The sequence below is a fragment of the Calonectris borealis genome, chromosome 1, assembly GCF_964195595.1.
Source record: "Calonectris borealis chromosome 1, bCalBor7.hap1.2, whole genome shotgun sequence".
Taxonomy (NCBI): Eukaryota; Metazoa; Chordata; class Aves; order Procellariiformes; family Procellariidae; genus Calonectris; species Calonectris borealis.
In genome coordinates this window covers 11,430,381-11,454,141 of record NC_134312.1, presented here as the reverse complement: position 1 = coordinate 11,454,141, position 23,761 = coordinate 11,430,381, and the positions used below count along the sequence as shown (strand labels likewise).

At 36.8% G+C, this 23,761-nt stretch overlaps 1 protein-coding gene across 2 annotated transcripts in view; it reads right to left on the bottom strand.

Annotated features, from left to right (window-relative positions):
• The window catches only part of CACNA2D1 (calcium voltage-gated channel auxiliary subunit alpha2delta 1), a 436,751-nt gene that overhangs the window by 124,360 nt on the left and 288,630 nt on the right, over positions 1-23,761 (bottom strand). For both annotated transcript variants that reach the window (XM_075144442.1, XM_075144450.1), the window contains exon 7: positions 5,657-5,788. In XM_075144442.1, the coding sequence (XP_075000543.1) occupies positions 5,657-5,788 (132 nt within the window). The remainder of the gene's footprint in view (positions 1-5,656; positions 5,789-23,761) is intronic.

The following is a 23,761-nucleotide window of genomic DNA, read 5'->3' as shown; positions in this document are numbered from 1 at the left end:
TCTTTCAGTAAAGAAATTTTTCCTAATGTTCAATCTAAACCTCCCTTGGCGCAACTTGAGGCCATTTCCTCTTGTCCTATCGCTTGTTACTTGGGAGAAGAGACCAACACCCACCTCGCTACAACCTCCTTTCAGGTAGTTGTAGAGCGCGATGAGGTCTCCCCTCAGTCTCCTCTTCTCCAGACTAAACAGTCCCAGTTCCCTCAGCCGCTTCTCAGAAGACTTGTGCTCCAGGCCCTTCACCAGCTTCGTTGCCCTCCTCTGGACACGCTCCAGCACCTCCATGTCCTTCTTGTAGTGAGGGGCCCAAAACTGAACACAGTATTCGAGGTGCGGCCTCACCAGTGCCGAGTACAGGGGCACGATCACCTCCCTACTCCTGCTGGCCACACTATTTCTGATACAGGCCAGGATGCCATTGGCCTTCTTGGCCACCTGGGCACACTGCCGGCTCATGTTCAGCCGGCTGTCAACCAGTACCCCCAGGTCCTTTTCCTCTGGGCAGCTTTCCAGCCACTCTTCCCCAAGCCTGTAGCGTTGCCTGGGGTTGTTGTGGCCGAAGTGCAGGACCTGGCACTTGGCCTTGTTGAATCTCATACAGTTGGCCTCAGCCCAGCGATCTAGCCTGTCCAGGTCCCTCTGCAGACCCTTCCTACCTTTGAGCAGATCAACACTCCCGCCCAACTTGGTGTCGTCTGCATAAAGAGGTAAAGAAGTTAATGAGTACCTTGGCCTTTTCCCTACCTTTTGTCAACATATCTTCTGTCCCAGCAGGGAGCAGCAGGTCCACGTTTTGCAGCAAGTCCATATTTTCCATAGTCTTTTTTTTGCTGCTGATGTTCCTGTAGAAGCTCTTCTTGCCGTCCTTCATACTCCTCACCAGATTCAACTCCAAGTGGTCTTTGGCTTTTCTAACCATGTTTCTGCATTCTTGGACAGTGTCTCTATATTCCTGGTCACCTGTCCTTGCTTCCACCTCTTGTATACTCCCCTTTTAAATTAAGAATTTTATCAGGTATCTTCATCACCTGAAGATAGATTCCTATCTGGATTCTGATACAACTCCCTAAATGTGTGTAAAAAGGACAATACATTCTTACAATGCTGAAATCAGCCTTTGAACGAAAGACTGATTTGTGGTATATAACTTCAAATGTAAGCATGAGTATATATTACACCCTTCCTAAAAGTTCCCTTCACTTTATTTGTTTATTCTTTTGAGCTCCTTTATTAAACTGCTGTTTACTTACTCTTGAGTTGTTCAGAGCTCATAGAATACCTAATAGAAATCTCAAAATTGCTCTTGGCATCTTCATATCAAAATGGATGGTTGCCAGCACAGTAGTAGAGCATAACATTTCTCTTCACAAATAGGTTGCCATTGAAACTAATGAAAATGTTGATATTAAGTACCCTCACTGATCTTTAAAATTATTTTAAGCAAGACACACTTTCTTAAATAATTTAAAGAAGAAAAATTTCAATTTGAGGAGACTCATACTGACTTTTTAAATCAAGCTGATTAAAACCCTAACTGAAAGAGGTGAAAAAATAGGTTTGAGACCTATGGAGGTATCCCGCATCTTTGGCTCTTCTCTGTCATTTCTGTCGTGGTGTTTGAGAATAAGAGCTGAACTGAGTATATTCTAGGGAAAAACGGTTAATAAACAAAATGAAGCAAGTAATGTATTAATCTATAAAGAGAGAAGTTGACCTCAATGCAGTCTCTAATATGTCTGTTGGGGCATTTTGTGAGGTAAACATAGGAAGTGGCTATACAGTTCCCTTTTATGCCTGGCATTGGTTCTGCTATCACTGCAAATATCAACATATATGTGTGTATATGTATATATTTCTAATACTTAACTTTCTTGCATATCTGTACCTATTCATCTACACAAATATCTTCCTAAATCTGGCTTGCCTGGATTACATATTTTCTTCTTCTTTAAAACAAAACCAAAGGTACACCACATAGAATGTGGTTTTCTCCTCAGTAAAAATGACATTTTGCATAAGGAACATTTGATGGACTAATTACATCATAACATTAAAGGAAGCGAATACTTTGGTACCATTACTTCCTCTACCTGATGCTGTTAGCTATTTTCATAAAATAGAGTTTCCTGTTCTTATTCTACTGCATCTAATTACTGTTGTATCTAAGTCTAATACCATTTATTATAGTGTATAAAGAAGAAGGTCTGAGGAAAGGAACTGGTCTAAATGCCACGTGTCTCAATGTGGGTCATAGTCAGAGGGAAGTTGTCTTGTCCTCTTGATAGAGACAAGGGAACACAAATGTACCGAAGAGGCAGACAAAGCACAGCTGAAAATTATGTGAAATCATACACGTGATATTAGAGGAGTGTACAACAGTACCAAAAATAGAATATATGTAGGAAACAAGGGGATATATGTAATAGAAAAATAATCTTATATTTCACACATACTTTCAACCCATGGTGTCACTCATAGAAAGATCTCTTCATGCTGCTGGTTACGATGGTGACAAGGACAGCCTAAGAGCCTACTTAGGACAGAAGTGATGTAGTATCTAGCCCATTACTCAAGGCAGTGGGATACTATCAGATACAAACATTAGTTCAAGATATCTGTGATTGAAGACACCCTCTATAGCTTAGAGGTACCAAAGATCGATTCTTTTTAAGGGAGGAAAGACTCAGTGGATATATTTCAGCTAATAATGAGCAGACTTATCTATGCATTTTAATTTTAGGTTTTAATACTTCCAAAATCTTTCACAAATATCATCACTATGGAGAAATTCATCACTTTGAAGCAGGCTTACCTAAGGCCAATATAATGAAGCAACGTTTTACAATTTATAATATCATTTTCAAAAAGCAAATGTGAAAAGCATCCATTCCATATATGAAACTTGATTTCATTTTCAGAACACCTGTGAGTGTCAGATAGGTCTCTGCAAACTGGGACAAAGAGTTTACAAAAAGAGAAAGATGGACAAACTTGCACAAAGATCTATTCTAAAAATCTAAAACCCAAAAAGCTTACCGATTTGAGCTATAAATGGAAGGAAGTGGGAAGGAGAAGATGCACAGAACAATGCATATACAACTTAAGGACTGTCAAACTGCTCCAGGTTACTGTGTTTGTATAAAATCTAAGAACTGGGGAATTACCCAGGAATTTTTGAAGTCAAGTTCTGACAGCACTAGACAGCTAATAAGGAGCTACAGATGTCATCTATCTGGACCTCTGTAAGGCCTTTAACATGGTTCTCCACAACATCCCTCTCTCTGAACTGGAGAGATATGGATTTGATGGGTGGACTGTCTGGTGGGTGAGGAATTGTTTGGATGGTCCCATCCAGAGGGTAGTGGTCAACGGCTCAATGTCCAGATGGAGGTCGGTGACAATTGATGTCCCTCAGGGGTCCATATAGGGACCGGTACTGTTTAACATCTTCATCAATGACATAGACAGTGGGATCGAGTGCACCCTCAGCAAGTTTGCAGATGACACCAAGCTGAGTGGTGCAGTCATCACGCCTGAGGGACGGGATGCCATCCAGAGGGATCTGGACAAGCTCGTGTGAACCTCATGAAGTTCAAAAAGGCCAAGTGCAAGGTCCTGCACCTGGGTTTGGGCTACCCCTGGTATCAATACAGGTTGAGGGATGAAGGCATTGAGAGCAGCCCTGCTGAGAAGGACTTGGGGCTACCGGTGGATGAAAAGCTGGACATGAGCCGACAACGTGTGCTTGCAGCCCAGGCCAACCATAACCTGGGCTGCATCAAAAGAAGCGTGGCCAGCAGGTCAAGGGAAGTGATTCTGCCCCTCTACTCTGCTCTGGTGAGACCCCACCTGGAGTACTGCATCCAGCTCTGGAGTCCTCAACACAAGGAAGACATGGACCTGTTGGAGCACATCCGGAGGAGGGCCACAAAAATGATTAGGGGGATGGAACACCTCTCCTATGAAGAAAGGCTGAGAGAGTTGGGGTTATTCAGCCTGGAGAAGAGAAAGCTTCGGCAAGACCGTATTGTGGCCTTTCAGTACTTAAAGAGGGCTTATAAGAAGAATGCGGACAAACTATTTAGCAGGGCCTGTTGTGACAGGACAAGGGGGAATGGTTTTAAACTAAAAGAGGGTAGATTTAGACTAGATAGAAGGAAGAAATTTTTTACAATGAAGGTGGTGAAACACTGCACAGGTTGCCCAGAGAGGTGGTAGATGCCCCATCCCTGGAAACATTCAAGGGATCAGGTTGGACAGGGCCCTGAGCAACCTGATCTAGTTGAAGATGTCCCTGCCCACGGCAGGGGGATTGGACTATATGACCTTTAAAGGTCCCTTCCAATCCAAACTGTTCTATTCTATGATTCTATAACTTAGGCGCTTAGCTATGGAATAAGCAGGAGGTGTAAGGATCTGAGTTTTATACTAAATGGTAGAATCAGAGGATAATCTTACACTTGAAAATGAATTTCCTAGAGATTGCCACAGAGATATTTTAAAGAAACATTTCTTTTTCAGCTCTTGGAAAACATCACTGTATAGTAAGCAGTGACAAATGATGACCCAAAATACAGTAATAATAGATCCCAAAAGCACAGAAACAGAACATTTTGAAAGAAAAGAAATATGAAATTAGCATTTTCAATATTTTTTTTCTGCAACATCTCACTGTATTTATTTCATCAGCACCTAGCATGACAAAATAAACAGGATTCATGTGCTATGAAATATTTCCTCCTGTAAACTAGCCTAAGGCAGTTTCTCTGCCTGTGTTAGCAATTGTGCTAATGATACAGTAACAGCTTTAGAATAATCCCCTTCACCCTCAGAAACACCAATAATCTTGTACAAACAGAATAGAAAGGACCTCAAAGTTCTTCCTTAACCAGTTGTAGGCAAGAGATAAGACACTACACAAATGTGTAGTGGACACATCATTCTGTCATTGATAACAGCATCACTTAACAACAACAGCAGCAGCACAAGCAGTATACCTTGCCATAAAACAAGCCTTTCCATTAGGTAGTACACATCAAAAATCAAATTAAGGCTACTGATGATCTAAATTCAGTAAAATATATATCAATTTAAATGTACTGTGATCCAGTAATGGGATTCTTTGACAAGTGGAACAGATGCTGGTTGAAGTAATCAAGTTGTATTCATTGACCTTAGCTCTAATAGCAAAGATGTAATTGTCAGAGTTCTTGGATTCTGCAGGACATAAACATAGCATGGTGCAATTGTATTTTTACTGACTTTAACCATAAGATTATCTCTCTAGTCACCGAGTCACTATTTATAAAACTAGACAGGTACAAAAATCTCACTGGCAAATATTCAACTGATTCTTTACACAACACATAGAAAACAATACAAAAATAAAACGTAACTGTTCAGCTTTTCAAAGGATATCATCTTCTGCTCTTCTGACTGTAAAAAATACTAGTTACCTATTTCACCCCCAGTTTCTTCCCCCTCATATTAGCTTTATGTCAGAATAATTTCGCAGTCTTTGAGTTACTTCTGATATACAGAAACCCCATCTATGTAATAAAGTAATCTTTAGTTATCTTTTATTCCTTGTAAATAATTCAGGATGTTTTTAAGGCAATATGTGGCATAGGACAATTCTTTAGAAGACTTCATTTACCTGGGTAATACCTAGCGAGGCCAGTTGCACTACCAAAAACCTGCCATAATAAAGTGGGGTCCTCTTCTCTGTTCCGCTTGAATACATCATCCAACGCTGCAGTCCAATTGAGTTCATTTAACACTATCGTTGCTGTCAAAGATAAAACATATTTGGTATTACAAAGTTACATCCTAACACAAGCAGTAATGACTACAAAAAGCAAACCGAACTATTGCAGAAAGTAATAACATTTAATTTAACTAATCAACAAAGTAAATTTAAAGAAACACACTCCTCTTCCTTGTGAATTTTCTTTAAGTTCCTCATGCTTTATTCATCCCATTGCATTATTTGTATGCAATGGCTACCAGCTTATTTGCGTAGTCATTATCTCCTACAAATACTTTGTTTCTGAGATGTCACTCTAGTTGCACTTCCCAGATATAGAAAAGTAAAAGCAAGCCTATAAAGTTGATGTTTTTATTAATCACAGCACACTGCCTCATAAAGACTAGAATGACATCAACAAAAGTAAGTGAGTCTCTTAGAAAGGTAACACAAATTTCCACTTCCAAATGGATGCTGTAAGGGGATTATATGTGGAAAGACAATGATGAGCTATTTGAATTGTAACATTAAGGTGGGACCACACGCAGAGTAGTACTCATTATCGCACTCTAACAAGATCTTAATGTTCATAGATGTGATCACTTACAGCAAAATCCGCAGTGTGAACATTAATATTTATGAGTTGAGTCAGTTCCATAATGAACTTAAAATACAAGGAAATTCACTTTTCAGCTAAACACTATGTGGCCAGTTATACAGAAACTTATATTTGCAAAGTTATCCTGTACCAGTGCTTGTTTGAATCAATCAAATATATTATATAATCAATCAAATATATAATATATTAACATGTTCTGTGCCTTTTTCAAAAAAAGATATGTGGAGATACTTACTCTAAAATTGATGAACGCTGCTACAGCAATAGTCAATTGACTATAGTCAGTAATCAATTAAATTTTATTGTGATACAGAATACTTCATGATGTAACTTTTGATAAATTACGCTGTTCACCTTACTGAATCAGCTGTAAATATCTCATTAATTTCCCTCCCAAAATCTTAATCATGTTAGGCAATAGCAGGTATTCAGTTAATTAGAAAGAGCAAGGGCTTTTTGTTGGTTTGGTCACTAATTCTTTCTTTTGTGTTGCCTAATGGCATTGTAAGTAATGTTTCTAAAACTGAAACACCAAGATTAGCAAGCCAAGAGTGGAAAGAGAACTAGAGGGAAAAAAAAAACCAAAACATTTCAAAACAGCTAAAGATGTAGGTATAAATCTTATAAAAGTCAACACTGTAATACAGATCCTGCTTACACTATGGTATTGCACACAGGAAAGAAAATTCAACTGCTCTTGCAAACGAGCAAGTCAAGCTGAAATGAACACAGCTCATGTTTAAGGCACGAGTGGCATCAGAGTCCAAAATTTGGTATGTAGGTCTACATCTAGCCCTCTGCTACCGTGGAAAAGAAGAAACAATAAAAATAAGGACAGGTTGAAAGTTAACATTTGTCAGCCTATTTCCAAAGTGAGGTTGTTAACAGGTACTACAGAAATGAGATCACAACGTTAAATTTTATAGGCTTGTTTTTAAAGGTTAAAGAGAAAATTGTTATACCATGTGTTTTGCAGAAAGGTTTATCTGTTTTTTTCAAAGTAGTTTTAAGATAGTTACTCTCTCAAGATATAGCTTTTTATAGAAATATCAAATTAAATTTCCAACTCTTGAGATTCCCTGTAAGCAATAAGCTTGTACTATATACCTGTCTCTTTGTCAAGTAGATAGTTATAAATATGCATATGTTACTTAAAAAAAGAGGAATAATTCCCTAAGGCACCATGAGAAGTTTATTATCATGTTAAAATGGTTACTGTTCAATTATTTCTTTTAGATCCAGTTTGATCTACTGTGTAATTAAGCATTATGTACAGACTTTCTAAACTTGACTTTGTTTCAGATCTTACTTCCAGAAGTGGCTCCATGAAGTCATCAGAAGCTCTGTCCTTTACTTACTCAGACAAGAATTTCCTTTTATGGTTGAATATTTATTTTCTCCTGTTACTGATTCCTCATCTGACACAGAGTACTTGGCCCAGTGGAAGCCTATGCCAATGGTTCCTGGTGGCATTTAGGGCACTGGAGCTTAGGGCACTTACTTAAGACACATGGGAGACAATAATTTTTACCTCTCTGCCAGCTGACAAAGCATTTAGGTTGCAGGGTCCTCTATGAATTCCCAAGCCCCATAACAATATAAACCAATGGATTTCTTTGGCCTTGTGACTTGACTTAAAATTGCTGCAACCTCTACCCCCAAATCTGTGAGTGACTTTACCACCCTGGTCAGACCACTGACAACCCTATTCAGCAAAATATTTAATCAGGAAAAAAATATTTTTAAGTTAATCATGCTCGTAAATGTTTTTTCTAAATTGGTGGCTATGAACCCTGTGAAAAAAACTCTTCACATATGAAATGTGGTACAATATTTCTAAAGAAAAGATTTCCTTCAAACAGTAAGCTTACTGACAAATAAATTATATTATGCAAAGACACATTAAACATATTATTACGTTTACAACTACTGTTGCAAAGAGTGTCTGTGTAATATCACCCAAAAATGTATTACAAAATTATATATGTATTTGAAACTATATGTTTACACACACGCACCTGCACACACATATTCATATATATAAATATTCATTAAAAATACATGCACATACAAAAAAGGAGAAATTAAGGAGACAATCTACAAATAGTAAAATAACTAAGTACTGAAGTACTGAATGGATATATTGGAACTAATAATTTCAACATCTTATTAGACTTGTTGAGATTAAGCTATAAAGCAAGAAATACAGCTTACTAGATCTTATTTGTAATATTTGTGGAGAAATGATTCTTTATAGTCAGAGTCAAGAGTTTTATGAACTTATTTACATCCCACTTTCCCCTTCCTCCTCCTCTACAACTTTCTCCCAGAGACAAACACAGCACCCTAAAAAAAAAATCCAAGAACTTGCAGCAGGGGAAAAAAAACCAAAAAACAACACATGAAGTTGGAATTTCAAAAAAAATAACATGGAATTCAAGATGAGCAACAAGAACAGAGCATGCAAACAGAAGTAAAACGAAATAAATCTTGGAAAAGGCTAGTAACAGTATGTAACATATCTGTTCTCAAGGACTGAAAGACACGTCTTCCTGCACTACAGAAATTCATAGTTAAGTACCCAGGTCTCATTTCAGAAATAAATTTTAACAGCACACATGTAACTTCAACATATACCACTTTCCTCTTAATTCACTTTCTCATTATGATGACAAGAATTTGTGCTTGGAACAGACACGCAGTGGTCCGGACTGATATGTAAATAGCTGATTGTACAATCGTTAAAAAAATTACTCCTGGAGCAGTTTGCTATTTGTAATTCAAACTTGCTCCATTCATTCAGGGTTTTTTGTGTGTTTGTTTTCTTCTATATACAAGCATACTTGTATAGAATGTACCCACATTTGTGTTAGCTAATCCAGTAATCAGTAAATAAGGAAAAGGGTGCTGGGAATTTTAGCTTTAATAATTTTTTCCTCTAAGTGTTTTTCCACAACTTACATTACTTTTTTATTTCTGCTTAAGAATACACCCTGGAATTCAAAAGGCAAGCTGTAAATCAAGTCCCCTACTTTTTTTTTGAATGCAATACCTCTGGTAATAGGCAATTTCAAACCAATACCTCTAGATTCTTGTTTAAAGCCTACAGCAATGGATTTGAAACTTGCCAACCAAAGAAAAGCAAGCAAAACCACTCATAAAAAGCAAGAAAACTATTCTTAAAATGGTTCTTACTCAAATATTATGATTCTCAATTTGCACATAAAAATCAATGCAGTACTACTTTCACTAGCTCACAGTAGAGACCATGGCACCTATCAGAATACCGTAATTTGAGAGACATGGATTTATATGGACTTCATTAATATAGGGAGAAATTAATTTATTTTTCTGTTATTAAAAAAATGCATTTTACTAAAATAAAATGTTTAGAGGTGTTATAGCCACACCTACTGAGATGCTGTATATTCTAGAAACACTTGCCTTTCTTTTTGAGTTAACTTCTGTACAGGAAAGAGCTTTTGACGGATAATTGGCAGAAAATCTAGCTGGAGACAACTCTCCAATAAGCTTATTTCCAATTCTGCTAAAAGAAGTCTTTGAAGATCACTACTTCAAAGTACTTCAGCTGCTACCTTTCACCTGATATGGGCAAGATGAAAAAATAAAATTTATCATTACACAATAAGAAACATCATTCTTTCTGGCTAATTCCATTGAACTCCATCCATCTTTTCCTTTTTTCCCTCTTCTTTATGACATGAGGTTTAGGGGCCTTGCCAAGGAATGGATTCAATTTTCCTCTGAAATGCAATCAATAAAAAATAGAGAGCACTACTGTGCTCTCTTTAAAAGAACTGGAATACACTTCTGATGATTTATTCAATGTATAGGCCCTGGCCTGCATACAAGGCAGAGTACAACTTTATTTGAAAAGCCTGAGAGCTATTTACTACATCTGAAAATATGTCAGCTGCTGTTCCCTGATGCGGCAGCTACTCATATGCTGGGTAGAACAGAAGGGAGCTCCTCAGCAGTTCATTAATCTTCTTTTAGTGTGTGGAACGTATTACACTTCCATATCCTGTTTAATGAAGTTGACTCATTGATTTCTGTAAAGATAACATTGACTAGTTATTGTTATGAATGAAATATGTATTTGTGATCAAATATTATGGTATTTAAAAGTGGGCACAGAGGGACATTACATTTGCAAGTGCATATTTTTGTATATATGTGTGCAGACACATACACTTCCACCTGTAGCCTTGCTAATCAGATATTATAGAACCATTACTGAAGGTATAAACTAGTTGTCTTTATGTGTTTCACTAATTTTTTCAAGATTACATTCCTTCCAGCTTATGTTAAATTACAAAAAATGTCACACACTCTCAACTGTCATTGGAAAGTTGTACTCTCATCTCGTTTTGCATTGGACTAAGAAGGAATGGTCTTTTTTATTTTAAGGTATTTTTAATTAGATTTTTGCACTGGTTTATATATATATATGTATGTGTATATACACACACACACATACACATTTTCTACTTAATTTCCAAATATAGTAATTTGAAGAACTATTCTAGTAGTAAATTGAACTTCAACCCTTCAAATTTAGATGCATGTTTTAAGCCATCTACTTCTCCCATGCAAAGTTCAGCATGAGCAAAAGGCCAGAGCAAAGGAAAGATTATAGTGGCTCCAGACTGAACACTGTCTCCAAGGTAACTGGTCCTCAGAGTGGAATCAGAAATCTGAATTAAGTTACTTAGGCTTTCCATAGAGAACCGCAGAAAAGTGTCCAACTCAAAACAGTCATCCAAAAAAACTTCACAGCTGACTAGGAACCAGTTAGAAGAGAATAACAGAAAAATTCTGAGAACTGGGGGAACTAGGGAGTGTTTTATCCAACCTCTCTATAGAGGTTAAGCAAATAAATCAGAGCTCCAAAGGACGCATTTCCATCCACTTACACGGGTAAGCACATTGTTAGATACAGGAGCGGATCATAGGAGTGTGTATCTACAAATTGCATGCTTTAAATGTAGCTTGCACACATACTCCAGAATACCAAATTTATCAGATTAGTTGCTAACATTTTAATAATTTGTATTTAGTTTTGAAAGCATCCTCCAGATGATTTGAAAGTGTTCTGTTGTGTGTAGGTTTACTATATTAGGAATTAATTACATACTTTGAAAGGTAAAGAATATCAAATGATAAAAATATTTCAAACTGAATAAGTTTTGTTCATTTTTATCAAAACAAGGATTTATCAATGCAAAAGAAATGTATTCTTTTCATTCAAAACACGGGATGAAAAGGAAAAAAAAGTAACAGTCAAAGTTTAACATACAATATCTATTATATAGTGGCATTTCCAATTGGATAGGTCATTATTTTAAGTGATGCTCTGCTGGATCTTGTATATATAAATCAGTTACAATATCCTGCTTTGAAAGTAGCATTTGTATTTCCTATCGTAACTGAATTTAAAATTACTGGATAATCAGAACTGTTTGGGTAATATGCATTCAATGGTGCATAAAAAGTAAAGCATTAAAGTACAATTTGTAGCATATGGAACAATAATGAAATCAAATAATTTCAACAGCTAAGATTGCTGAAAGAAAATTATATAGAGTAGATATTTTACAGTCAATTAAAAGCATAAATGATAAAATGTCATGTACTTTTTTCTTTAAATGAACAACTTCTCTACTCCCCATTAGATATCTGACATTATTTCCCAGACATTTCTATAAATAATTCTCTGAAGAAGTCACTGAAGTCTAGCATATTGTTGCGTCTGTGTCAAATCAAGTAAATTAATTGGCAGTGCCATACGCTGTCTGCTGACTGGCTTAGCCGCCACATGCTGATAGCTAGAGAAGCACAGTAAAAGCTCATTAAAATAAGAAACGCCCAGGAGAACGAAATGAGAATAAAAATGTCAAGGAGAGAAGATGAAATTAAGCTTCTATTAGAGCTCAACAAAAAAGATTTAATACAATGCAGAGTCATAGACTCTTCAGTACACACTCATAATTTTTCAATAAGTTATTTATCTCTATAAAACACAAAAGACACCCATATATACTGCAACTTATTGCCGTTAACAGTGTTTGTGCATCTTACAAGTTGGGAAGAATGAAAATTCTTTTTTGCCTTGCTTCCTCTAATACGAAAATATACCAGCATGTATTTTAGAATAGAATAATACCCAATGTAAACAACAATAAAGTACTCTAGGGTTTTTTTCTGGGAAGATGGCAAGACAACAAAATATATGAAAGATACTGTTGATTAGAGTGGTTCTGGAGGACTTTCAGATTTTGTAGGGCTAGGCACAGTGTAAGAACATAAGTAAAATGAAAACCAAAATAAATTTATTAAAGTATTTATAGCACCTCCTGATTTTTTACTATTTATTATTAGTTTTTACAGATGATGTCAAAATAGGCCTTTTAATAGGAAATAATTCCTTCTTTAAAAAAACAGATGAATTATTATTTTTAAATATGTATGTTGTATTTTTATGAAAATATCAGGGATTACATATCAACAAAATACCCACTTAGAAAGTAAGGATGACTGTATTACACATATTAACTCTGGTCTTCCTTCATTTTGCTCTAATTTTTTGTTAGCATTTCAAAGAATATCATAGTGACACTCAAATTAAACTAGCTATAGAGATATGCTTGATCTTAAATCAAGACTTCTCTCTATAAAAAAAAATTAATTAGGTGTTAACAAAAACAAACAAAACCAATCAAAAGACTGTCTGGAAATGCTGTTTTGGAATAATTTATTAAACTTTATCTTCAGTCTGCCAGGGTACCACTACTTCAATAACTTTGCTCACTGGAGCACCTTACAAGATCAGTAAATCCTAAACAGAAGCTGGGTTAAGTGAGACGGAAAAGAGCTAGAAACAAGCCAACTTATGCAAAAATGTTCTCTTTCCTACCTCATGTTTTTTGCAATTTTTTAATCTATTTTGCCAATTCCTATTATAATTTATATTATTTGTAGTCTGAAAACTCAATTAATTCAGAAATGGATGCCATCACGTTAGATCACCTACTAAAAAGTTCTTACAATTTTTCTAACATGTATATTGGCTATCAACAGCAATTCCTTCTATCCTCTCCCTAGCCATGGTAAATTGGAAAGCGTAAGTATCTACCTCCAGCAAAAACAGAGATACGTTAATACAATAATATAAAGATCACCTGACATATTGTCTGGGATACTGCGTGTTTGTTTTGTCCATTACACCAAAAGGATGAATTACAAGTGGAAAAAGTGTTGAAAATGGCCACTAAGATATCTGGTGAAGAACAGAAAACCTGTCTTCTGAAAGGAGACAAAGAGTTTGAGTAATATAGTGTAGAAAAATGAGGCACTCAAAAAGCCAGCCCAACCCTGAAAAGGGTATGTAGGCATAAGGATGGCACTGGCACAATAACAAATGGGTATAAGCTACTTAAGAATAAATTAGATTAGGTAATTAAGAGGTCTCTTTTAGAGTAGAAGGTCTTAGAATGGCCTTCTGATAGGAGACACGAGCAAGGAGCTCAGTTTTAAAACGGATCTTGATCAGTTTATTAAAGGAATAACATGGACTAGCTAGATTAAGAATTGGATTTGTCAAGCAAAAAGCTGTTTCCTGCCCTATTCTGATATATCACCCTTTGTTACAAATAAAGAAAAGGTCCTTTTAGAAGCTGAAATTTAGTAACCACAAACAATGCAGTTTTAGTTAGATGCAGAGCTAGTGCAGCAAAAGAATTGGAAGTAAAACCGTTTTCTTATTCATTTTTAATTAATGATTATTAGATGTTTACAAACAAATTCTGGATAATTTTTTACTACACTAATATATATCTCTCTATATAGTACATACATATGTATGTTCTATATATATTATAAAATATATTTTTTAAAAATATAATTAATAGTCATATAAGATAAAATTATTGTTTCTATATATTGTATCGATCATATATGGAGAACATACATATATATCATAGACAATATTTTTTCTGAGGTTTAGGGCATTTTAATAAATATTAAAATAATACAGTGGATTTGGTTAATGGATTCTAATCTAATCCCCATATAAATGAAATATTAATGAATAACAGACTGCTTTAATCTATCTAAATGTATCTCCGGCAACAGAAATTCAAAACACACTGAGTGTGAGGGGAATACAGTGCACAAGTGGAAAACGTGAGAAAAATTATGATGAGACAAGGTCTGTTTCATCACCTGAGCTGGTACAGATGTGACAGCTCCTGCACCTTGTCAATATTCTAACAGTCTCACGGATGAGCTTTGCGGACTAAAAAAAATGAAATTTCCACAACCTTTCTTTTTGTTGTTTTTATTGTTGTTGGGTTTGGCCAAAGATTGCTTCAAAGAGGAAGAGGACATATATTTTCTAAAATTCAGCTACCCAAGGACGAAGTCCCTTCTCTCCAACAGATGAAACATCTGTCCCACGTGCAACTGCATTATGCCTTCTCAGAAGCAGATCATAAAAATAAAATAGAAATTGTCCTTCTATAGCCTGGCATCATCATAGGTATTGTACCTCAACTGTTAAAAAAGCTTTGTTTGGTGTTGTTTTCCAGGTTATATAGAGGGAATATGAATAAAACTCTTCTCTCTTAAGGATGAAGGGGCTACAGGGTACTAGAAAGGTAAAAGTTCAAAGCTTGCTGCCTGTACAAACAGAGGTTCTCCTTCTCTCTCTCAAGACGTTGCTGTCTCTTGCTATAAACAAAGTCTTTGCCTGTATCTTTACAAGAAGAAAAAAATATTATTTTTATTTAATCTATAGCATTACGTCTATGAGGAAAAAAACACAGATGCCCATCCAGTGCTTGCGAGATGCCAAGTTGCATTCCACTCTTGAGGTGAACCCTGGCCTCCCAGAAGTTAATGACAAAACTCTTTTACTGCACAGGGAGCTGATTTCATCCTTCATCTTCAGAACACTGTAACCCTGCAGTGTTCAGCCACTCTCTCTGTACGAAGTATTTTGTCAGTCTAATGCAATAAGCAGCTCACAGAAATTAGGAGCTTTATTACTTATTACTTATTAATTACTTATTACTTATTACTCTAGAATTTTAAGCAAATGAAAAAAAACACCCTTACAAATCACTTCATAAGACTCAAATGCCTTTGAAATAATAAAAGACTCAAAAGGATCTTTGAGAACGCAGTAAAATTAAGCTTCTTTGCAGTTTTTTTATCTACTTCCATGCCATGAGTACTCTCTTAGGATTCATCTGAACTTTCTGTATTCACTGCTTTATTCACCCGGTACAGCAGCTCTTTGAGTGTTCTACAATGTCCAAACAGAAACACATTTTTATAATCATGTGCTTGCTGAAGGCCTCCTTGTTTTTAATTTACTTTGTGATTATATAAAACCACAGGAAGAGGCAGTGAAGTTGCAGAAAACAAGTGGAATGGGATAAACAAAGAAATCTTATCACCTTATATATACTTATACTAGGGGTTTAAACTGCACTAAATTTTAGCTACTTTAGCTTCCCATAAGGGCCATAATCCTTCCTGAAATTAATAAGTATTGCATAAACAGAACTTTTAAAATCAGAGAAGCTGCTAAGTTTGAGGTTTCTAGGTGCTTCTATATAGATAATTCCAAATGATAGGAAGAGACCGAAGTATTAAGGAATTACAGACATGTATGGAACAGCTCTTCACTGGGTAAAAAACTGGCTGGATGGCCAGGCCCAAAAAGTTGTGGTGAATGGAGTTAAATTCAGTTGGTGGCCAGTGACAAGTGATGTTCCCAAGGGCTCAGTACTGGGGCCAGTTCTGTTTAATATCTGGAATTAATCAATGATCTGGACGAGGGAATCGAGTGCACCCTCAGTAAGTTTGCAGACAACACCAAGTTGGGTGGGAGTGTTGATCTGCTCGAGGGTAGGAAGGCTCTGCAGAGGGACCTGGACAGGCTGGATCGATGGGCTAAGGCCAATTGTATGAGATTCAACAAGGCCAAGTGCCGGGTCCTGCAACAACCCCATGCAACGCTACAGGCTTGGGGAAGAGTGGCTGGAAAGCTGCCCAGAGGAAAAGGACCTGGGGGTGCTGGTTGACAGCCGGCTGAACATGAGCAGGCAGTGTGCCCAGGTGGCCAAGAAGGCCAATAGCATCCTGACCTGTATCAGAAATAGTGTGGCCAGCAGGACCAGGGAGATGATTGTGCCCCCGTACTCGGCACTGGTGAGGCCGCACCTCAAATACTGTGTTCAGTTTTGGGCCCCTCACTACAAGAAGGACATTGAGGTGCTGGAGCGTGTCCAGAAGGACAAACGCTGGTGAAGGGCAACGAAGCTGGTCAAGGGTCTGGAGAACAAGTCTTCTGAAGAGCGGCTGAGGGAACTGGGACTGTTTAGCCTGGAGAAGAGGAGGCTGAGGGGAGACTTCATTGTGCTCTACAACTACCTGAAAAGAGGTTGTAGCGAGGTGGGTGTTGGTCTCTTCTCCCAAGGAACAAGCGATAGGACAAGAGGAAACAGCCTCAGGTTGTGTCAGAGGAGGTTTAGATTGGCTTTTATGACAAATTTCTTCACTGAAAGGGTTGTCAAGGATTGGAACAGGCTGCCCAGGGAAGTGGTTGAGTCACCATCCCTGGAGGTATTTAAAAGACGTGTAGATGTGGTGCTTAAGGACATGGTTTAGTGGTGGACTTGGCAGTGCTAGGTTAACGGTTGGACTCGATGGTCTTAAAGGTCTTTTCCCACCCAAACAATTCTATGATTCTATGATTCTATGATAACTGCTATGGAGTGAAAAATTGCATCTGGAACCAAAATGGTTAAGAATACATTATAAAGACCTCTGAAGTCACACATTTTTTAAAACACAGTATTTTAAATAGCTACTTTCAACTAAAGTCAGGGAGTGAGGATACAGAGTACCACATTTCCTAGGATAAGGAGGAGGATATAAAAATATGAAACTGGATTTAAAATAAGGCTTTAAGAAACAGTCATATCACCTAGTGAAATACCACAAACTTCAGCCCCAATCTTACAGGCATTTCTACACATATTTAACTTTCATATTTGATAAATGAAGGAAGCAAAACTGAATGCCAGGAGCTTAGCACCAGCTAAAACCCATCATGCTCTGACAATCTGCATCAATTCAGGATGTACTCCAGGGAGATAAGGGTCCAAATCTGCTAACAACCCATTTCAGCAATTGTTTCAAAAAAGGAATAAGGAAGACCTAGTGGGTGTTTTTTTTTTCATATCACTCTAAAAAAAAAAAAAAAAAGACTGTATGAAGCAACAGAAGACTTATCCTAAGTGAGAAACTCACTACTTTGCTTTTCTAACAGCATACTGGTTTCAGTGGCTTCACTTATATCAGCCAGTAGTACAGTGGAATGTGAACAGGGCTGTATATTGAAACAGTTGGTGCTGGGGATGTGATATTCATATTATACGGGATTTGGAGGTCTTATTTTCTGCTACGTCTAATCTGCGCTGTAGCCTGAATGCCCATTAGCAGTTGACGCAGGCTAGGTGCACTGTGAGAGCGCACATTCTGGTTTAGATGCATCAGAAGGGAATCCAGCTGGCACACTCTGAGATGGCTCAGCAATGTCAAGTGCAGTAACTTGGACCAAAAAGTGTTTTCTTCCAAAGGCCATTTCTGATCTGAACTAAAATACTAATGTAGACAGATCCAGCTCTCATGAAACAATAATGAAGGGTCAAATAAATTAGATAGCTGAGAGTGAGGACAACTTGCCTTTCAGTGATAAAGAAGTTCACAGTCAACAGGCAATACTTAGATCCATACTCAGGAGTGTCATTGTGTCTCAAGTACAATGTCACCTTGCAATTTTCATCATCCTAGTAATCTTTAGCAGCAAAAGTGTTTGGATTCAACTGTAGCTACATTATTTACTATAACTGAAAGGAGAGGGGACTAGATTTCACCTAATGAGATGGGCCTGAGCATGATAAAAACAAACAAAATACATAATTTTATATACATACCAAGAAAGAGTACATATGTAACAATACCTTTTCTCATCTAAAAAGTAATTGTTTTCTTGGTACAAATATTCTATAGACTAACGGCCAGATTCCCACCTGTTGCAAGTGGACATATTTTCACTAAAGCCACTGATAATGGTATTCCAGCGTATACCAGCTGAAAATCTGACCATGATTTTATAAATATTTGTTTCACCATTACAACGTATGACCCCAAAGCAAAATTAAGAAATTTTGGCACTTTAGGGATCCAACTACACTATACAAGAGTTGTATTTTACTTTAGTCAGTCCTTCTAAATGCTTTATGCATATATCAATGGTTCAGAAAATGAGACATTACCAGTAGTAAAGAAACCAGAGCTGGGACCCTGGCTTACATAAACTGATGTAACAACATTGAAGGTGTTGGTGCTAAGTCAATTTGATGTACATGCTTTTAACTTTGATTCTAATACTAACTTTCAGGAAAATCTTTGGCATATCATAATCTTACTAAGCATCTTCCTTAGCTATAGAACAGGAACAATTTATTTATTCTTAATGTCATTGTCAGATCTCGGTAACAAAGTTTAAGTCTTTAATGTTTTGAAGATCTTTTGAGTGATTTCTTGACATAATCTGGAACTTTGGCACAAAAGCAACTTTATGACGTACGTAGTTTCTGTATTGTTTATGAGTCAACAACTGGCTAGCATTTTGCAGTTGTAAACTTATGTCAGAAGAGTCATATATAAACAAATTACTTCATGAATTTTTTTCAAAGCATCAATCCAACAATTAGAACATTGACTGATGTTTGCAGAGCTGTCAGACAAAAATCACTTTTTCCTGTCAATATACATAGTATTTTTTTACTTCAGATCTTCAGGCTTCTGTTCACTGGCAGAATTTTAAAAAGGTTTTTTTTAGAGTCAAGAAATAAAAAATATTAAGTTTCAAAGAATTCTTCTTGTTTTAAGTGAGGCGTATCTATTTTTGCAGAAACCAGAAAATATTATTTTATTCCTTCAGTTATCTACATGATAGAACCAAAAAACTGGCAAGGTACAAATGTTACAAACTTACTTCAGGGACAACATTTAAAGATACATTGCAGGACTAACCAAAGACAATTTTTTTCTCACAAAATGAGTGATTTCAGGTGTATGACCTAGTGAGTAATCATTGGGTATCTCTCCTCTGCACCCCTTCTTGACAGCTTATGCCATAGCAAAGCATAAAATACTGTCAAAGGCATCTGGTTCATGCTTCATGACAGCATACAACAAACTGAAAAAGCAGACAAGCTATCCATCATCTGCTCAGAAGACTATAACCCCTAAGGCAAGGAAATGGAAAAGAGAAATGCTGTAGCTGTGTAATTTGTCATGATTAATTAGTTATTTATTAATGTATTATGATTTCATTTTGCTAAGTATGATCTAATCACATAAGCAGGAATCTTTCATGTCTTGAAAATTTTAAAATGGGAGAGAATTAAGACCTGACATATTAAGACAAACACGAGCAGGGGATTGAGGGAAGAACCGTAGCAGCAGCAGAACAAGAACAGAGACTATTGCAGAGCTCTGCCATACTCTTCAATTACCTACTGTACTCCTGGTTTTTCAAAATAAAAACAACTGCTTAATGTCCCTTTGCCTCTGACCTCCCATTCCGTTATCTGTGACAGAGAAGTCTGATCAAATTAAGGAAAAATTCGAAAGTGGAAGGAAATTTTATTGACTAGAAATGGAAGATCTGAAGGAGAAGTGGTGCAAGAACCAACCTCCTGCAGAAATGGAGAGACCTTCATGATAAATTAGCTGAAAAGGTGTGTTCTGTGCAGGCATGTAGTCAGATACCAAAAAATGAAAAACAAACACACCTTTAGGGAGATCAATAATCAGAAGCATTAAATGAGACATTTCAAGACAGTAAGTCAAGAATAATGCTTGTGAGACAGGAAGAAAGTATTTCATTAAATTAGCTCAAAAATTAGTACTGATTATTCCAAAGGGAAAGAAGGAATAAAATATTAACCCCAGATGACCAACTGCAACAAAGCTACTTGCAGAGATGCACAAAGAAAGATCTTTGACAAATTATATATTTTGTGCCATTTTCCATCATCAGTCATCAACAAACATACAAAATTTATAAAAAAGGCATATATACCTCTGTCCTGGTTTCAGCTGAGATGGTAGAGTTAAATTTCTTCCTAGTGCTGTGTTTTGGATTTAGTATGAGAAGAATGTTGATAACTCACTGATGTTTTCAGTTGTTGCTAAGTGTCCTGTCAAGGACAGCTTCATGCTCTACCAAACGCAGAGACTGGGAGGAGGGAGCACAGCCAGGACAGCTGGCCCAGCGGGCCAACGGGGTATTCCATACCATGTGACGTCATGCTCAGTATATGAATGGTAGCCGTGTTCCAGGAAGTAGCGATCGCTACTTGATTATCGGTCAGTGTGGGTAGTGAGCAATTGCATTGTGCATCACTCATTTTGTATATTCTATTATTATTATTATTATTATCCATTTTTTGTTCTATTAAACTGTCTTTATCTCAACCCACAAGTTTTACTCACTCTTACCCTCTTCGATTCTCTCCCCTCTCTCCCGGGGTGGGAGGAGTGGGTGAGCAGCTGCATGGTATTTGGCTGCCTGCCAGGTTAAACCACGACAACATCATTTAGCTAAATACATTTTAATTATTCAATGTCTTCTGGATTAAAAAGAAGTAAAGGTAGATTCAGATTTAAAAAACAACAACAACAACAATATATTTCATTAATTTAAAAAATGTTTGAATTTTAAAAATTATACCCAGAAAAAAAAAGTTGATCTGCTCAAGAAAACCGTTCTGTGTTCTAGTATCAACCTAGGATTCACAGAGCGGGCAAAAAATGCAACATTTGAACAAATACAAAACACCTTGTTTCCTCACAATAATTATATAGATTATATAGATAATTATGTAAATATACAGTTATATACATGTATATATACATATATACACATATAACACATATACGTAAAAGCAGTGAGTAATCAGTTCAATCTATGGTTAAGACAAAAAATACAGTTCTCACAATGGAGTAGGAAGAAGCTGACATGAACAGTTACCTAATTTTCCCTCAAGTTACATATTAGTTCAGTCCTACTCTAGGCTTCCACTAGCCATTCCAGCAATTTATATTTTGCTCATGATGTTGCTTCATCTGCCTAGAGCTGTCAGTGTTTGTACTCAGCAACATGCTGTTAGGTTAAAAAAAAAAAAAAAATCAACTGGAATATTTGTTTGCTTTCTTTGCGAAAATGCAAAAAAAAAAGCAGAGCTTACCATTACATTTTTTAGAATTCCCTGGGTCTGAAATCAGGACATAATTCACCATTTCATCCAGTGACTGTATTCGCTGATTTAGTTAGCATTACATTACCCCAAACATTGCAAATAATGCACTCTTCAGTGGGGTGGGATCTCCAAGTAAAAACTGAATCAGCAGATGCATCAGCAACAAAAACATACAAATTTACTGATGAGAGTAGTCTCACTGATATCAGCACATATTACATTGTCATATTTTTAATTATTATTTTTTACGTCTGCAGAGTATATCTGAAAGAAAAACAGAACAAAGTTCTAATGCAGGAACTCTGGCTTGCTCTTCTTTAGACCACTACGTAATGACAATGGTCATCTGCCTCATCGTTCAATTCAGTGTCTTCAAGATGACCTCAAGCACTGAAATTAAACACTAAAGTAATATTTCCGTCTTTGGAAAGTTTAACTACCAGAATGCATGAAAAATACTAATGGATCATTCATGAAAGATCATAAATCAAACAACTTATCTGATCAAGTAGCAAAGAAATCTCAGCGCTATTACAATTCTTATCTTAAGAGATAAAAGATGAATTTAGCACAGTGACACTCAGCCCCTCATTGAAAGTTCAAGAGCACTTACGGTATTACCTTTTTTTTTCCTTTCCCATACCTCTATCTGCACATATTGATGATATTTGAAGTATTTTTCAGTAGTCAATACTAGCGTTAAGAAGTCAAATCAACCTTCAGAGAAGTGAGCTTGAAACATCAGAAGTAATTGGCACTGCTGATACGTAATCAGTGCCATAAAGCAAAACTGATACATATCTCCTGAAAAAAAGCTCTGTCATTACAGCTATTGCTCCAAAAACCCCAAACAACAACCCCTCTCCACACACACACACTCTGTATCTGTTAATAGGAAATTTCCAGAGCATTCTTACAAAAACCTCAAGGGGTGGGTGGGGGGAAGTAAGATAAACTTTCCTTTTAGTCAATATTGTCTTGTGACTCTAATAATGTGGAACATCTTCATTTTCTTCAACTCTACTGAAACACAAGGCCTAGAAAGCTTTCTCATGTGTTTCTCACTCTCTCTTCAGGACTAGCAAACAGTGTATTCTTGCAAGACAAGGGACTGAATTATTTATAAAAAAACAACTGAAAGAACTCTCTAGGAGAGACTTTTAACTATAAAGCTGTGCCTCCGTCCTTGGAGATATTCAAACCCCATCTGGATATGGCTCTGAGCAACCTGCTCTAGTTGACTCTGCTTTGAGAAGGGGGTTGGACTAGATGGTCTCCACAGGTCCCTTCCAGCGTCATCCATACTGCGATTCTCCAATGCCATCATTACACACGTGTACAGAAGACCTCTTGTTGTGAAGTCTCTGCCAGAGCTGGTAGATTAGAACTGTGTACATTTAGGTAGAAACAAGGAAAGCAGGCACTGAACATACGCACATTTGATGGTATGGTGTGTTGGTTTATTAGTGCCCATCAACTTGGAATTCAGCCTTTGTTGGACTTTATTAGTGGGAGGGAGAGCAAAGACATTTATCTCCCTCTCTGATTCTGTAGGCCTGTCATATCTGCCATTACTCATGAGGAAGAAGTGGAAGAAAATAAGCCCATCAGAAAGCCTATATATACCACTCCATGCAAAAAAGAATAACGGGGGAAAATGAATGCAGAAAAACTGCTACAAATGGAAAATGCAATCTACCACTCACAGACACAGAGACCAGACTGTGAGTTTAATCCAGAACTTCTTGAAACAGGCGGCTGGGACTTTCTGCAGTAACCACACAAAAAAAGAAAGCACAAGCCACTGAAAAGAGATGATGTAGAGGATATGAATTTGGATCTACCCCTTCCAAAGATGCAGACAATATTCTTTAAAAGTCTGTACCAAAACACTTCCTTCACTTCCCTAGCACCTTCCTGCGATTTGCAATAATTTGCAAAAGTATTAAAGAAAGGAAAAAGAAAAAAGAACTAAACATTTTTGTGATGGGGTGATCAAATAACAGCATATCTCAATGAGTAACTTAA